The sequence below is a fragment of the Salmo salar genome, chromosome ssa03 (genome assembly GCF_905237065.1).
Source record: "Salmo salar chromosome ssa03, Ssal_v3.1, whole genome shotgun sequence".
In the NCBI taxonomy this organism is placed as follows: Eukaryota; Metazoa; Chordata; class Actinopteri; order Salmoniformes; family Salmonidae; genus Salmo; species Salmo salar.
The window spans coordinates 96,204,506-96,221,904 of NC_059444.1; the positions used below are offsets into that span (position 1 = coordinate 96,204,506).

The 17,399-nt window shown below is 51.2% G+C and overlaps 1 protein-coding gene across 6 annotated transcripts in view; it reads right to left on the reverse strand.

The window, feature by feature from the left end:
- Nucleotides 1-17,399, reverse strand: part of LOC106606337 (neuronal-specific septin-3) — a 218,060-nt gene that overhangs the window by 10,648 nt on the left and 190,013 nt on the right. For all 6 annotated transcript variants that reach the window (XR_006769324.1, XR_006769325.1, XM_045715908.1 and 3 more), the window contains 4 exons: nucleotides 15,248-15,376; nucleotides 6,491-6,572; nucleotides 4,181-4,318; nucleotides 78-195 (listed from right to left, as the gene is read on the reverse strand). Coding sequence is in view for 4 of the 6 variants with exons in the window: in XM_045715908.1 (XP_045571864.1) it covers nucleotides 78-195; nucleotides 4,181-4,318; nucleotides 6,491-6,572; nucleotides 15,248-15,376 (467 nt within the window). In the remaining 2 variants the exon portion in view is untranslated. The remainder of the gene's footprint in view (nucleotides 1-77; nucleotides 196-4,180; nucleotides 4,319-6,490; nucleotides 6,573-15,247; nucleotides 15,377-17,399) is intronic.

The following is a 17,399-nucleotide window of genomic DNA, read 5'->3' on the forward strand; positions in this document are numbered from 1 at the left end:
TAACTTGGTATTAAGGCAGGAGGTAGTTGTCCTCAGGTTGAGTCTGTCAGACAGTAGGTACAGTATGTTCCTCTCACCCTCTGTTTGAACTCTAGTCTCTCCTCCATAGTGAGTGTGTCTGCCTTAGCGATGACCGGTACGATGCTGACTATCTTCCCCAGTCTCTTCATGAACTCCACGTCTATGGGACGTAACCTACAGGGAACAGAAACAACAAAAACAAATGTTAGTCCCAGCCCTGTACCCAAGCCCCAGCCTTGTCTAGTCCCAGCACCCTAGCCCCAGCCTTGTCTAGTCCCAGCACCCTAGCCCCAGCCTTGTCTAGTCCCAGCACCCTAGCCCCAGCCTTGTCTAGTCCCAGCACCCTAGCCCCAGCCTTGTCTAGTCCCAGCACCCTAGCCCCAGCCTTGACTAGTCCCAGCACCCTCAGCCTTGCCCAGCCCCAGCCTCAGCGCCATAGACCCAGCCTTGCCCAGCCCCAGCACCCTAGCCCCAGCCTTGTCCAGTCCCAGCACCCTCAGCCTTGCCCAGCACCCTAGCCCCAGCCTTGCCCAGCCCCAGCACCCTAGCCCAAGCCTTGTCTAGTCCCAGCACCCTCAGCCTTGCCCAGCCCCAGCCTCAGCCCCAGCACCATAGACCCAGGCTTGCCCAGCCCCAGCACCCTAGCCCCAGCCATGTCCAGTCCCAGCACCCTCAGCCTTGCCCAGCCCCAGCCTCAGCACCCTAGCCCCAGGCTTGCCCAGCCCCAGCACCCTAGCCCCAGCCTTGCCCAGCCCCAGCACCCTAGCCCCAGCCTTGCCCAGCCCCAGCACCCTAGCCCCAGCCTTGTCCATCCCCAGCACCCTATCCCCAGCCTTGTCCATCCCCAGCACCCTAGCCCCAGCCTTGTCCATCCCCAGCACCCTAGCCCCAGCCTTGTCCATCCCCAGCACCCTAGCCCCAGCCTTGTCCATCCCCAGCACCCTAGCCCCAGCTCTGCTGTTTACAGAGTAGTAGGATGTAGCGCTACTCTGAGGTCACTGAGGTTAGAGGTAAGGGGTCAGCTCAGGTCAGTCAGTACCTCAGGTCACCAGTCTCGGGGTCAACGTGTCAAAAGTCAGGGGTAGGGGTAGTTAACTGGACTGGGGTAGGGAGAACTAACTGGACTGGGGTAGGGAGAACTAACTGGACTGGGGTAAGGAGTACTAACTGGACTGGGTTAGGGAGAACTAACTGGACTGGGGTAAGGAGAACTAACTGGACTGGGGTAAGGAGAACTAACTGGACTGGGGTAGGGAGAACTAACTGGACTGGGGTAAGGAGTACTAACTGGACTGGGTTAGGGAGAACTAACTGGACTGGGGTAGGGAGAACTAACTGGACTGGGGTAAGGAGAACTAACTGGACTGGGTAGGGGGAACTAACTGGACTGGGGTAGGGAGAACTAACTGGACTGGGGTAGGGAGAACTAACTGGACTGGGGTAAGGAGAACTAACTGGACTGGGGTAGGGGGAACTAACTGGACTGGGGTGGGAGAACTAACTGGACTGGGGTTGGGAGAACTAACTGAACTGGGGTAGGGGGAACTAACTGGACTGGGGTAAGGAGAACTAACTGGACTGGGGTAGGGAGAACTAACTGGACTGGGGTAGGGAGAAGTAACTGGACTGGGGTAGGGAGAACTAACTGGACTGGGGTAGGGGTAGTTAACTGGACTGGGGTAGGGAGAACTAACTGGACTGGGATAGGGAGAACTAACTGGACTGGGGTAGGGAGAACTAACTGGACTGGGGTAGGGAGAACTAACTGGACTGGGGTAGGGGGAACTAACTGGACTGGGGTAGGGAGAACTAACTGGACTGGGGTAGGGAGAACTAACTGGACTGGGGATGGGAGAACTAACTGGACTGGGGTAGGGAGAACTAACTGGACTGGGGTAGGGAGAACTAACTGGACTGGGGTAGGGAGAACTAACTGGACTGGGGTAAGGAGAACTAACTGGACTGGGGTAAGGAGAACTAACTGGACTGGGGTAGGGGGAACTAACTGGACTGGGTAAGGATAACTACCTGGACTGGGGTAGGGAGAACTAACTGGACAGGGGTAGGGAGAACTAACTGGACTGGGGTAGGGAGAACTAACTGGACTGGGGTAGGGGGAACTAACTGGACTGGGTAAGGATAACTACCAGGACTGGGGTAGGGAGAACTAACTGGACTGGGTTAGGGAGAACTAACTGGACTGGGGTAGGGAGAACTAACTGGACTGGGGTAGGGAGAACTAACTGGACTGGGGTAAGGAGAACTAACTGGACTGGGGTAAGGAGAACTAACTGGACTGGGGTAGGGAGAACTAACTGGACTGGGGTAAGGAGAACTAACTGGACTGGGGTAGGGAGAACTAACTGGACTGGGGTAAGGAGAACTAACTGGACTGGGGTAGGGAGAACTAACTGGACTGGGGTAGGGAGAACTAACTGGACTGGGGTAGGGAGAACTAACTAGACTGGGGTAGGGAGAACTAACCTGACTGGGATAGGGAGAACTAATTGGAATGGGTAGGGAGAACTAACTGGACTGGGGTAGGGAGAACTAACTGGACTGGGGTAAGGAGAACTAACTGGACTGGGTTAGGGAGAACTAACTGGACTGGGGTAGGGGAGACTAACTGGACTGGGGTAGGGAGAACTAACTGGACTGGGGTAAGGAGAACTAACTGGACTGGGGTAGGGGAGACTAACTGGACTGGGGTAGGGGAGACTAACTGGACTGGGGTAGGGAGGACTAACTGGACTGGGGTAGGGAGGACTAACTGGACTGGGGTAGGGAGAACTAACTGGACTGGGGTAAGGAGAACTAACTGGACTGGGGTAAGGAGAACTAACTGGACTGGGGTAAGGAGAACTAACTGGACTGGGGTAAGGAGAACTAACTGGACTGGGGTAAGGAGAACTAACTGGACTGGGGTAGGGGAGACTAACTGGACTGGGGTAGGGAGAACTAACTGGACTGGGGTAAGGAGAACTAACTGGACTGGGGTAGGGGAGACTAACTGGACTGGGGTAGGGAGGACTAACTGGACTGGGGTAGGGAGGACTAACTGGACTGGGGTAGGGAGAACTAACTGAACTGGGGTAGGGAGAACTAACTGGACTGGGGTAGGGAGAACTAACTGGACTGGGGTAGGGAGAACTAACTGGACTGGGGTAGGGAGAACTAACTGAACTGGGGTAGGGAGAACTAACTGGACTGGGGTAGGGAGAACTAACTGGACTGGGGTAGGGAGAACTAACTGGACTGGGGTAGGGGAACTAACTGGACTGGGGTAGGGGGAACTAACTGGACTGGGGTAGGGAGTACTAACTGGACTGGGGTAGGGAGAACTAACTGGACTGGGGTAGGGAGAACTAACTGGACTGGGGTAGGGAGAACTAACTGGACTGGGGTAGGGAGAACTAACTGGACTGGGTAAGGAGAACTACCTGGACTGGGGTAGGGGGAACTAACTGGACTGGGTTAGGGAGAACTAACTGGACTGGGGTAGGGGAGACTAACTGGACTGGGGTAGGGAGAACTAACTGGACTGGGGTAGGGAGAACTAACTGGACTGGGGTAGGGAGAACTAACTGGACTGGGGTAGGGGAGACTAACTGGACTGGGGTAGGGAGGACTAACTGGACTGGGGTAGGGAGAACTAACTGGACTGGGGTAGGGAGAACTAACTGGACTGGGGTAGGGAGAACTAACTGGACTGGGGTAGGGAGAACTAACTGGACTGGGGTAGGGAGAACTAACTGGACTGGGGTAGGGAGAACTAACTGGACTGGGGTAGGGAGAACTAACTGGACTGGGGTAGGGAGAACTAACTGGACTGGGGTAGGGAGAACTAACTGGACTGGGGTAGGGAGAACTAACTGGACTGGGGTAGGGAGAACTAACTGGACTGGGGTAGGGAGAACTAACTGGACTGGGGTAGGGAGAACTAACTGGACTGGGGTAGGGATAACTAACTGGACTGGGGTAGGGAGAACTAACTGGACTGGGGTAGGGAGAACTAACTGGACTGGGGTAGGGAGAGCTATAAGGTATAGTAACAGTTATCTGAGATCTGATCAGACAGACTGTTCATAAGGTATAGTTTAGAGATCTGCTGGACTGGGGTAGGGAGTGATGTCACAGGGAGTGACGTGAGAGTTCTCACCAGTGTCCGGTGGCAGGCAGGAAGTAGACACAGCAGTGGACGCGTGTGTCAGGGATCCTCGGCTTCCTGTTGACGTACAGCTCTTCTTTCAGGTACCTCTCATACTGATCATTAACATAACTCACTATAGGCTCCCAACTAGAGGAGAGAGAGGGGGAGGGGGGGCGGAGAGGAGGGATGGGAGAGGGAGGGAGGGCGGAGAGGAGGGGAGGGTGGGGGGGGGGTGGGAGAGGGAGGGAGGGCGGAGAGGAGGGATGGGAGAGGGAGAGAGAAGCAGAAAGAAGGAGTGAGGGAGGGGAGGTGGATGGGGAGGGAGTACGAAAGGGAGGGATGGGGAGGGAGGACGAAGGAGAGGGATGGGGAGGGAGAGAGATGGGGGAGGGAGGGCGGAGTGGAGGGATGGGAGAGGGGAGAGGGGAGAGAGAGGAAAGAGGATGAGTGGTAAACACAACTGTACAACATATTTAAGACTCTTAGTTAAAAGATAATTTAGGTTGGAAAAAGTAAATTAATTTAACTAGAAATCAATAAAATGATCAGCTATATAATTATCCCCTATAAAAGTCCCACTGAAACAGTCATAAATAATTGTAGTTAACATAGTATGAAGCAACATGTGAGTAATTGAATGAGCCAGATGGGCCAGTAATGCTGAAACTTCTCCCCGAAAGGTGATTTCAAAAGTCCCTTTCCACCTCAGGGTCGTTTTGGAAGCCATCTCTCTCTCTCTCTCCATCTCTCTTTCTCCCTCCATCTCTCTTTCTCCCTCCATCTCTTTTCCTCCCTCCATCTCTCTTTCTCCCTCCATCTCTTTTCCTCCCTCCATCTCTCTTTCTCCCTCCATCTCTCTCCCTCCCTCCATCTCTTTTCCTCCCCCATCTCTCTTTCTCCCTCCATCTCTCTCCCTCCCTCCATCTCTCTCCCTACCTCCATCTATCTCCCTCCCTTCATGTCTCTTCCTCTATCTCTCTTCCTCCCTTCATCTCTCCCCCTCCCTTATCTCTCTCCCTCCCTCCTCTCTCTCCCCCTCCATCTCTCCATCTCTCCTCCCTCCATCTCTCTCCCTCCATCTCTCGCCCTCCCTCCATCTCTCTCTCCCTCCATCTCTCCCCCTCCCTCCATCTCTCTCTCTTCCTCCATCTCTCTCCCTCCCTCCATCTCTTTCCCTCACTCCATCTCTCTCCTTCCATCTTTCTCCCTCCCTACATCTCTCTCTCCCTCCCTCCATCTCTCTCCCTCCATCTCTCCTCCTCCATCTCTCTCTCTCTCTCTCCATCTCTCTTTCTCTCTCCATCTCTTTCTCTCCTTCCATCTCTCTCCCTCCATCTCTCTCCCTCCCTTCATCTCTCTCCCTCCCTTCATCTCTCTCCCTCCCTTCATCTCTCTCCCTCCTCATCTCTCTCCCTCCATCTCTCTTCCTCCCTCCATCTCTCTTCCTCCCTCCATCTCTCTTCCTCCCTTCATCTCTCCCCTCCATCTCTCTCTCTCCCTCCCCCTCTCTCTCCCCCTCCATTTCACTCATCTCTCCCCCTCCCTCCCTCCATCTCTCTCTCTCTCCCTCCATTTCTCTTCCTCCATCTCTCTCCCTCCATCTCTCCCCCTCCCTCCATCTCTCCCCTTCCCTCCATCTCTCTCTCTCCCTCCATCTCTCTCCCTCCTCCATCTCTTTCCCTCCCTCCATCTCTCTCCTTCCTTCTCTCTCCCTCCCTCCATCCCTCTCCCTCCATCTCTCTCCCTCCCTCTATCTCTCTCCCTCCATCTCTCTCTCTCCCTCTCCATCTCTCTCCCTACCTCCATCTCTCTCCCTACCTCCATCTCTCTCCCTCCCTTCATCTCTCCCCTCCCTCCCTCCATCTCTCTCCCTCCCTCCATTTCTCTCTCTCCCTCCATCTCTCTCCCTCCATCTCTCTCTCCCTCTCTCCCCCTCCCTCCATCTCTCTCCCTCCATCTCTCCCCCTCCCTCCCTCCATCGCTCTCTCTCCCTCCATCTCTCCCCCTCCCTCCATCTCTCTCACTCCCTCCATTTCTCTCTCTCCCTCCATCTCTCTCCCTCCATCTCTCTCTCCCCCTCCATCTCTCTCTCTCCCTCCATCTCTCTTCCTCCCTCCATCTCTCTCCCTCCCTCCATCTCTCTCCCTCCATCTCTCTCTCCCCCTCCATCTCTCTCTCCCTCCATCTCTCTCCCCCTTCATCTCTCTCTCCCCTCCATCTCTCTCCCTCCATCTCTCTCTCTCCCTCCATCTCTCTTCCTCCCTCCCTCCATCTCTCTCCCTCCCTCCATCTCTCTCTCTCTCTCCCTTCATCACTCACCAGTTTTCGTTGTTTATCTGGTCTCCGAATCCTGGAGTGTCAATCACTGTGAGCTTCATCTTCACTCCCTTTTCCTCTATCACTGCAGAGACACAGAGAGAGGAGAGATGACACACACACACACACACACACACAGAGGAGAGATGACACACACACACACAGAGAGAGGAGAGATGACACACACACAGAGAGAGAGGAGAGATGACACACACACAGAGAGAGAGGAGATATGACACACACACACAGAGAGAGGAGAGATGACACACACACAGAGAGAGGAGAGGTGACACACACACACACACAGAGAGAGAGGAGAGATGACACACACACAGAGTGGAGTCATTAGAGTTGACAGAGACAAACAGTAGAAAGGTCAGCTATAAAAACCATTCTAGGAATATTCCATATTCCATCTCTGAGTTATTTAGGGACAAAATCAGTTGTTAAAATGTGTGTGTTTGTGTCCAAGCGAGCAAGACAGAATGGAAATGGCATAGCATTTGAGAATGTGCTTACTAGGAATTCCTTTCTTAGTACATACTGTGTGTGTACTGTGTGTGTACTGTGTGTTTGTGTGTGTGTGTGCGTACTGTGTGTGTGTGTGTGTGTGTGTACTGTGTGTGTGTGTGTGTGTGTGTGTGTGTGTGTGTGTGTGTGTGTGTGTGTGTGTGTGTGTGTGTGTGTGTGTGTGTGTGTGTGTGTGTGTGTGTGTGTGTGTGTGTGTGTGTGTGTGTGTGTGTGTACTGTGTGTGTGTGTGTGTGTGTGTGTGTGTGTGTGTGTGTGTGTGTGTGTGTGTGTGTGTGTGCGTTTCTAAGAGGCAGAGATGATGAGATAAAGAAAGGTAGAATACCTCTGTCCTACAGTGTGTGTGTTTTAGCCTGCATGAGAGCATGCATGTGTTCGTGTGTGTGTGTGTGTGTGTGTATGTGTTTATGTGCGTGTGTGTGTGTGTGTGTGTGTGTGTGTGTGTGTGTGTGTGTGTGTGTGTGTGTGTGTGTGTGTGTGTGTGTGTGTGTGTGTGTGTATGTGTTTATGTGTGTGTGTGTGTGTGTGTGTGTGTGTGTGTGTGTGTGTGTGTGTGTGTGTGTGTGTGTGTGTGTGTGTGTGTGTGTGTGTGTGTGTGTGTGTGTGTGTGTGTGTGTGTGTGTGTGTATGTGTGTTAAACCCTAAACCTTAAAGACTATAAAGACTATAATTTGAGGCCCGTGATGTTGTGTCAGCTTTCAGGAATCTCCTCTGGATGGAAATGGCCTTCTGGTGCATTATCATTGAGATTACCTGAAACCTGTTACAACTGACTGTCTACAACTTGTCTCTATAACCACTGTCTATATGGCCTGCCAACAGCCTCACTTGTCTGGCTGTCTATCTATCTCTCTGACTTCCTCTTCTCTCTCTCTTTCTCTCCCTCTCCGTCCCACATGGAGGTACAGTAGATATGAGTTTAGATTAAATAGATCTGTTTTACTGTCTGTTTTACTAGCTAACACTCTGACAGTGGGCTACACCTACCTAGCTAACACTCTGACCGTGGGCTACATCTACCTAGCTAACACTCTGACAGTGGGCTACACCTTCCTAGCTAACACTCTGACAGTGGGCTACACATACCTAGCTAACACTCTGACAGTGGGCTACATCTACCTAGCTAACACTCTGACAGTGGGCTACACCTTCCTAGCTAACACTCTGACAGTGGGCTACACCTACCTAGCTAGCACTCTGACAGTGGGCTACATCTACCTAGCTAACACTCTGGCAGTGGGCTACACCTACCTAGCTAACACTCTGACAGTGGGCTACACCTACCTAGCTAACACTCTGACAGTGGGCTACACCTACCTAGCTGGCACTCTGACAGTGGGCTACATCTACCTAGCTAGCACTCTGACAGTGGGCTAAACCTACCTAGCTAACACTCTGACAGTGGGCTACACCTACCTAGCTAACACTCTGACAGTGGGCTACACCTACCTAGCTAACACTCTGACAGTAGGCTACATCTACCTAGCTAACACTCTGACAGTGGGCTACATCTACCTAGCTAACACTCTGACAGTGGGCTACATCTACCTAGCTAACACTCTGACAGTGGGCTACATCTACCTAGCTAACACTCTGACAGTGGGCTACATCTACCTAGCTAACACTCTGACAGTGGGCAACACCTACCTAGCTAACACTCTGACAGTGGGCTACATCTACCTAGCTAGCACTCTGACAGTGGGCTACATCTACCTAGCTAGCACTCTGACAGTGGGCTAAACCTACCTAGCTAATACTCTGACAGTGGGGTACACCTACCTAGCTAGCACTCTGACAGTGGGCTACATCTACCTAGCTAGCACTCTGACAGTGGGCTAAACCTACCTAGCTAACACTCTGACAGTGGGCTACACCTACCTAGCTAACACTCTGACAGTGGGCTACATCTACCTAGCTAACACTCTGACAGTGGGCTACATCTACCTAGCTAGCACTCTGACAGTGGGCTACATCTACCTAGCTAACACTCTGACAGTGGGCTACATCTACCTAGCTAACACTGACAGTGGGCTACATCTACCTAGCTAGCACTCTGACAGTGGGCTAAACCTACCTAGCTAACACTCTGACAGTGGGCTACACCTACCTAGCTAACACTCTGACAGTGGGCTACACCTACCTAGCTAACACTCTGACAGTGGGCTAAACCTACCTAGCTAACACTCTGACAGTGGGCTACACCTACCTAGCTAACACTCTGACAGTGGGCTACATCTACCTAGCTAACACTCTGACAGTGGGCTACATCTACCTAGCTAGCACTCTGACAGTGGGCTACATCTACCTAGCTAGCACTCTGACAGTGGGCTACATCTACCTAGCTAGCACTCTGACAGTGGGCTACACCTACCTAGCTAACACTCTTACAGTGGGCTACATCTACCTAGCTAACACTCTGACAGTGGGCTACACCTACCTAGCTAACACTCTGACAGTGGGCTACATCTACCTAGCTGGAAACTATCTCTATCCCTCAGCTCTGGTCAGGTAAGCTGCTTTACTGACCAAATGATCTTACCACAGGCCTGGTCTAGTACTTAAGAACTACTGCAGCTACATCCTTCCTGCATTACTCCATAGCAGGATTCTGAGTCATTTTATATATATATATATATATATATATATATATGACAATTACTTTCTATGTTTGTTTAATGTATAAATACATGCTAGTTTCTCCTCATGTCTGGTGACTCTGGACTTCTGAACGTGTACTGAGACACATGGTTTCACTGTGAGAGGAACATGGTAACATGGAGGTGAGATTCCCACACAGACAGGAGACGGATTCCCACAGACACACACACACACACACACACAGACACACACACACACACACACACACACACACACACACACACACACACACACACACACACACACACACACACACACACACACACACACACACACACACACACACACACACACACACACACACACACACACACACACACACAGACACACAGACACACACACACACTTGACCATGTTTAGACTTGATCGAAATGGAATGGGTGTCACGATTTCTGCCGAAGTCGATGCCCCTCCATGTTCGGGTGGTGCTCGGCTGTCGATGTCACCTGTCTTCTAGCCATCATTGATCCTTTTATCATTTTCCATTGGTTTTGTCTTGTCTTCCTACACACCTGGTTCCAATCCCATTCATTACATGTTGTTTATTTAACCCTTTGTTTCCCCTCATGTCCTTGTCAGAGATTGTTTGTTGTTATGTGCTCGTGGATTTGTATTGGTGCGCGACGGGTTATTTTACCCATGTTATTTTATTTATGTACGTTGGTTTTTGGAGTTTGTTTTATCTTAATTAAACTACTCCAGTTACACCAAGTTGGTTTCTCCTGCGCCTGACTTCCCTGACACCTACACACACGACAATGACAGAATCAGGGTCTTTATGGGAACTCATCATAGCAGTCTAACTGAACTGTAGTGTTTTCTTCTCTTCCACAGGAAGTTAATGGTAGCCACATAAAACTGTTAAGCAGACAGAGACTAGAAACAGAGGAAGTGATGTTCAGCAGCTCCTATAAAAAGACACAGACATGTCCTTTTCTTCACCTGATTGTTTAACATTGTGTGAGTTTGTTGTGGTGGGACATACCATCTGACCTATATACTTAAAACTCACACACACACACACACACACACACACACACACACACACACACACACACACACACACACAATCCCCAGGCGAACTAGCACAATGTTAAACACACACCCACACACTCAGATGCATGTGCACACGCGCACACACCACAGTGGAACTAACACAAGGTTAACATTGCTAGTCCATAATATTCCATTGTGCAGCAGCAGCCCTCCTGGTTCTGAACATGGCTGGTGGAGAGACCAGGGAGGTCAGCCAGAGTAGAACTGATGAAATACAAACTGGGATTTTCATAGGTCATGTTTGTACGGTGAGTGGGCCAGGATGCGCACAAACAGGAAGTAGGAAAGGAGAGTACCGTGGTGACTCAACAACTACATGGTTAGACTGTACACTACAGGAACCAGCATCATTCTAGAGAGAACACAACCACCCCCACACACACCTCCACAACGAAACACTGAAACAGGGGAGGGAAGCAGCAACAGTAACTGCAGAACTGAAGTCAGTTGGTAGTTTAGCCACTTGACCTTTGGCTCACTTTGGTCACAACACTACTTACACAAACTTGGCCTTTTAGGCTAACTTTGTCGTCTGATATCAACGCTGCTCCACTATCCTGACTGGAGCTAAAGACCATTCACTCTACTCACCGTACATCTAGCCAGTCCAAGACAGAGCGGCCATTGGGGCCTAAGATTGGTCTAGCGGTCTAAGCTGCTGCTTCCAGAACACACATACTGCTGCAGAATGGGTTGGATCCTGGCCCACTGCTATTACAACACACTCTACCTGGCCCACTGCTATTACAACACACTCTACCTGGCTCAGACATCAGCCTCCAGACACAATGATCTTGGGGCGGCAGGTAGCCTAGAGAGGGGGTGGCAGGTAGTCTAGTGGGGGGTGGCAGGTAGTCTAGTGGGGGGTGGCAGGAAGTCTAGGGGGGGCGGCAGGTAGTCTAGTGGGGGGCGGCAGGTAGTCTAGTGGGGGCGGCAGGTAGTCTAGTGGGGGGCGGCAGGTAGTCTAGTGGGGGCGGCAGGTAGTCTAGTGGGGGGTGGCAGGTAGCCTAGTGGGGGGGCGGCAGGAGCCTAGAGGGGGGCGGCAGGTAGTCTAGTGGGGGCGGCAGGTAGTCTAGTGGGGGGCGGCAGGTAGTCTAGCGGGGGGCGGCAGGTAGTCTAGTGGGGGCGGCAGGAGCCTAGAGGGGGGCGGCAGGTAGTCTAGTGGGGGCGGCAGGTAGTCTAGTGGTGGGCGGCAGGTAGTCTGGGGGCGGCAGGAGCCTAGAGGGGGCGGCAGGTAGTCTAGTGGGGGCGGCAGGAGCCTAGAGGGGGCGGCAGGTAGCCTAGCGGGGGGCGGCAGGTAGTCTAGTGGGGGCGGCAGGTAGTCTAGAGGGGGCGGCAGGTAGCCTAGTGGGGGCGGCAGGTAGTCTAGTGGGGGCGGCAGGAGCCTAGAGGGGGGTGGCAGGTAGCCTAGAGGGGGCGGCAGGTAGTCTAGTGGGGGCGGCAGGTTGGGCGGCAGGTAGTCTAGTGGGGGCGGCAGGTAGTCTAGTGGTGGGCGGCAGGTAGTCTGGGGGGCGGCAGGTAGTCTAGAGGGGGCGGCAGGTAGCCTAGTGGGGGGCGGCAGGAGCCTAGAGGGGGACGGCAAGTAGCCTAGAGGGGCGGCAGGTAGTCTAGTGGGGGGCGGCAGGTAGTCTAGTGGTGGGCGGCAGGTAGTCTGGGGGGCGGCAGGAGCCTAGAGGGGGCGGCAGGTAGTCTAGTGGGGGGCGGCAGGAGCCTAGAGGGGGGCGGCAGGTAGCCTAGTGGGGGCGGCAGGTAGTCTAGAGGGGGGCGGCAGGTAGCCTAGTGGGGGCGGCAGGAGCCTAGAGGGGGACGGCAGGTAGCCTAGAGGGGGGCGGCAGGTAGCCTAGAGGGGGCGGCAGGTAGTCTAGTGGGGGCGGCAGGTAGTCTAGTGGGGGGCGGCAGGTAGCCTCGAGGGGGGCGGCAGGTAGCCTAGAGGGGGGTGGCAGGTAGCCTAGAGGGGGCGGCAGGTAGCCTAGTGGGGGGAGGCAGGTAGCCTAGTGGGGGCGGCAGGTAGCCTAGTGGGGGGTGGCAGGTAGTCTAGTGGGGGGCGGCAGGTAGCCTAGAGGGGGGCCCAGGAGCCTAGTGGGGGAGGCAGGTAGCCTAGTGGGGGGTGGCAGGTAGCCTAGAGGGGGGAGGCAGGTAGCCTAGAGGGGGGGCCCAGGAGCCTAGTGGGGGAGGCAGGTAGCCTAGTGGGGGAGGCAGGTAGCCTAGAGGGGGGTGGCAGGTAGCCTAGAGGGGGGGCCCAGGAGCCTAGAGGGGGGCGGCAGGTAGCCTAGTGGGGGCCCAGGAGCCTAGTGGGGGGAGGTAGGTAGCCTAGTGGGGGGTGGCAGGTAGCCTAGAGGGGGGCGGCAGGTAGCCTAGAGGGGGGCGGCAGGTAGCCTAGTGGGGGCGGCAGGTAGCCTACAGGGGGCGGCAGGTAGCCTAGTGGGGGCCCAGGAGCCTAGTGGGGGAGGCAGGTAGCCTAGTGGGGGCGGCAGGTAGCCTAGAGGGGGCGGCAGGTAGCCTAGTGGGGGGCGGCAGGTAGCCTAGTGGGGGGCCCAGGAGTAGGCTGGTTAACACACCTGAAGATAAACCATACAGAACCCCCCCGTGGCGCTAAGGCCAGGTTTAGTAGTCCTTAACTAAAGGCAGGTGGGGGGGCAGGTAGCCTAGTGGTTAGAGCGTTGGGCCAGTAACTGAAAGGTTGCTAGATCGAATCCCCGAGCTGACAAGGTAAAAATCTGTCATTCTGCCCCTTAAAAAGGCAGTTAACCCACTGTTCCTAGGCCATCATTGTAAATAAGAATTTGTTCTTAAATGACTTGCCTAGTTAAATAAAGGTAAAATAAAAATAAAATCTATTCACTGGCTCTGTCTCAACACTGTGTGTGTGTGTGTGTGTGTGTGTGTGTGTGTGTGTGTGTGTGTGTGTGTGTGTGTGTGTGTGTGTGAGATTTACGCCTTCATAATTAACTACCACTGAGTTATATACTATAACCCTCTACCTGGTAGGTTAATTAACTACCACTGAGTTATATACTATAACCCTCTACTCAGCTGGTTCTACCTGTCCTCTCTAGCTGGTTCTACCTACGGCCTCAGCTGGTTCTACCTGGGCCTCTCCTGGTTCTACCTGGGCCTCTCCTCAGCTGGTTCTACCTGTCCTCTCCTTAGCTGGTTCTACCTGGGCCTCTCCTCAGCTGGTTCTACCTGTCCTCTCCTTAGCTGGTTCTACCTGGGCCTCTCCTCAGCTGGTTCTACCTGTCCTCTCCTTAGCTGGTTCTACCTACGGCCTCTCCTTAGCTGGTTCTACCTACGGCCTCTCCTCAGCTGGTTCTACCTGTCCTCTCCTTAGCTGGTTCTACCTACGGCCTCAGCTGGTTCTACCTGGGCCTCTCCTGGTTCTACCTGGGCCTCTCCTCAGCTGGTTCTACCTGTCCTCTCCTTAGCTGGTTCTACCTGGGCCTCTCCTGGTTCTACCTGGGCCTCTCCTCAGCTGGTTCTACCTGTCCTCTCCTTAGCTGGTTCTACCTACGGCCTCTCCTCTCCTGGTTCTACCTGGGCCTCTCCTGGTTCTACCTGGGCCTCTCCTCAGCTGGTTCTACCTGTCCTCTCCTTAGCTGGTTCTACCTACGGCCTCTCCTCTCCTGGTTCTACCTGGGCATACTGGGCTCTCTCCTCAGCTGGTTCCTCTGACTGGTGATTATGTATTAGGGTCACAGTGACCTGTTACACACACATCCTCTCTCTCAATTCAATTTAATTGAAGGGATTTATTGGCATGGGAAACACATGTTAACATTGCCAAAGCAAGTGAAGTAGATAATAAACAAAAGAGAAATAAACAATACAAATGAACAGTAAACATTTCACTCACAGAAGTTCCAAAGGAATAAAGACATTTCAAATGTCATATTAAGTATATATACAGTGTTGTAACGATGTGCAAATAGTGAAAGTACAAAAGGGAAAATAAATAAACATGAATATGGGTTGTATTTACAATGGTGTTTCTTCTTCATTGGTTGGGCTTTTCTTGTGGCAACAGGTCTTTCTCTCGCTCTCGCTGTCTCCCTCTCTCATACTTTCTCTCTCCCTTTCTTTATCTGTCTCCCTCTCTCTCTCTCTCTCTCTCTCTCTCTCTCTCTCACACTCTCCCTGCCTCTCTCTCTCACTCTCTTTCTCTCTCCCTCTCTGTCTCTCTCACTCTCTCTTTTTTCTCTCTCTCCCTTCTAGAATGCATTAGAATGACAAACACACAGTCTGTCAGTATGATTGATCTGTCCCTGTGTGATTCTCTCCCCTCTGAGGATCTGGGAGAACTCCAAGGCAAACAGACAGAGTAGAGAGTAGAGTGTAAATGTGTGTGTGTTTGTACATGACTGGACAGGACATTTAATTATATAGTTGTAGGCCAAGCCAGTGTTGAGAACTGAAACATTACATCTACCATCCAGGACATGAGCCTGTACAGCAGAACACATTATAGTGGGTGTATGTGTGTATGTGTATATATCTGGTGTGTGTGTGTGTGTGCTCACCATGGCTGACGGACTGCAGTTTGACAGTCTTGGAGATCTTCTCTTCGTAGTTAGGGCTGCAGGACTTGCGGCTGACTTTAGACTTGAACAGAGTGTTGACCAGGGTAGACTTCCCTAGTCCACTCTGACCTGTAGGATAAAGACAGGACAGAGATACACTGTTTAGTGTTGACCAGGGTAGACTGTGTGTATGTGTGACCTTTTACATTTTTATTTAACTAGGCAAGTCAGCTAAGAACAAATTCTTATTTACAATGACGGCCTACCGGGGAACAGTGGGTTAACTGCCTTGTTCAGGGACAGAACGACAGATGTTTACCTTGTCAGCTCGGGGATTCGATTCAGCAACCTTTCGGTTTCCGGCCAAACGCTCTAACCACTAGGCTACCTGCCGCTCAGCTGACCTGAGATCAGCTTTTCTTTAACACTGATTCTATTTGAGGGAATTATCCACCTCATCAGACCACTGATTCTATTTGAGGGAATTATCCACCTCATCAGAACACTGATTCTATTTGAGGGAATTATCCACCTCATCAGACCACTGATTCTATTTGAGGGAATTATCCACCTCATCAGAACACTGATTCTATTTGAGGGAATGATCCACCTCATCAGAACAATGATTCTATTTGAGGGAATTATCCACCTCATCAGAACACTGATTCTATTTGAGGGAATTATCCACCTCATCAGAACACTGATTCTATTTGAGGGAATTATCCACCTCATCAGAACACTGATTCTATTTGAGGGAATTATCCACCTCATCAGAACACTGATTCTATTTGAGGGAATTATCCACCTCATCAGAACACTGATTCTATTTGAGGGAATTATCCACCTCATCATAACACTGATTCTATTTGAGGGAATTATCCACCTCATCATAACACTGATTCTATTTGAGGGAATTATCCACCTCATCAGAACACTGATTCTATTTGAAGGAATTATCCAGCTCATCAGAACACTTATTCTATTTGAGGGAATTATCCACCTCATCAGAACACTGATTCTATTTGAAGGAATTATCCAGCTCATCAGAACACTGATTCTATTTGAGGGAATGATCCACCTCATCAGAACAATGATTCTATTTGAGGGAATTATCCACCTCATCAGAACACTGATTCTATTTGAGGGAATTATCCACCTCATCAGAACACTGATTCTATTTGAGGGAATTATCCACCTCATCAGAACACTGATTCTATTTGAGGGAATTATCCACCTCATCAGAACACTGATTCTATTTGAGGGAATTATCCACCTCATCATAACACTGATTCTATTTGAGGGAATTATCCACCTCATCATAACACTGATTCTATTTGAGGGAATTATCCACCTCATCAGAACACTGATTCTATTTGAAGGAATTATCCAGCTCATCAGAACACTTATTCTATTTGAGGGAATTATCCACCTCATCAGAACACTGATTCTATTTGAAGGAATTATCCAGCTCATCAGAACACTGATTCTATTTGAGGGAATGATCCACCTCATCAGAACAATGATTCTATTTGAGGGAATTATCCACCTCATCAGAACACTGATTCTATTTGAGGGAATTATCCACCTCATCAGAACACTGATTCTATTTGAGGGAATTATCCACCTCATCAGAACACTGATTCTATTTGAGGGAATTATCCACCTCATCAGAACACTGATTCTATTTGAGGGAATGATCCACCTCATCAGAACACTGATTCTATTTGAGGGAATTATCCAGCTCATCAGAACACTGATTCTATTTGAGGGAATTATCCACCTCATCAGAACACTGATTCTATTTGAGGGAATTATCCACCTCATCAGAACACTGATTCTATTTGAGGGAATTATCCACCTCATCATAACACTGATTCTATTTGAGGGAATTATCCACCTCATCAGAACACTGATTCTATTTGAGGGAATTATCCACCTCATCATAACACTGATTCTATTTGAGGGAATTATCCACCTCATCAGAACTTTTAATAGAATGTTCCACTGTATCCTATAGCTAGGGCTCTGTGTTTTGGTTCATGTCACATGACCTGGATTTTACCCTTCATTTTAAGCATTTTACAGAAATGAGAATTTGACCAAAAATGAAAGCACACTGACTACCATACAGGACACTGATGACCATACAGGA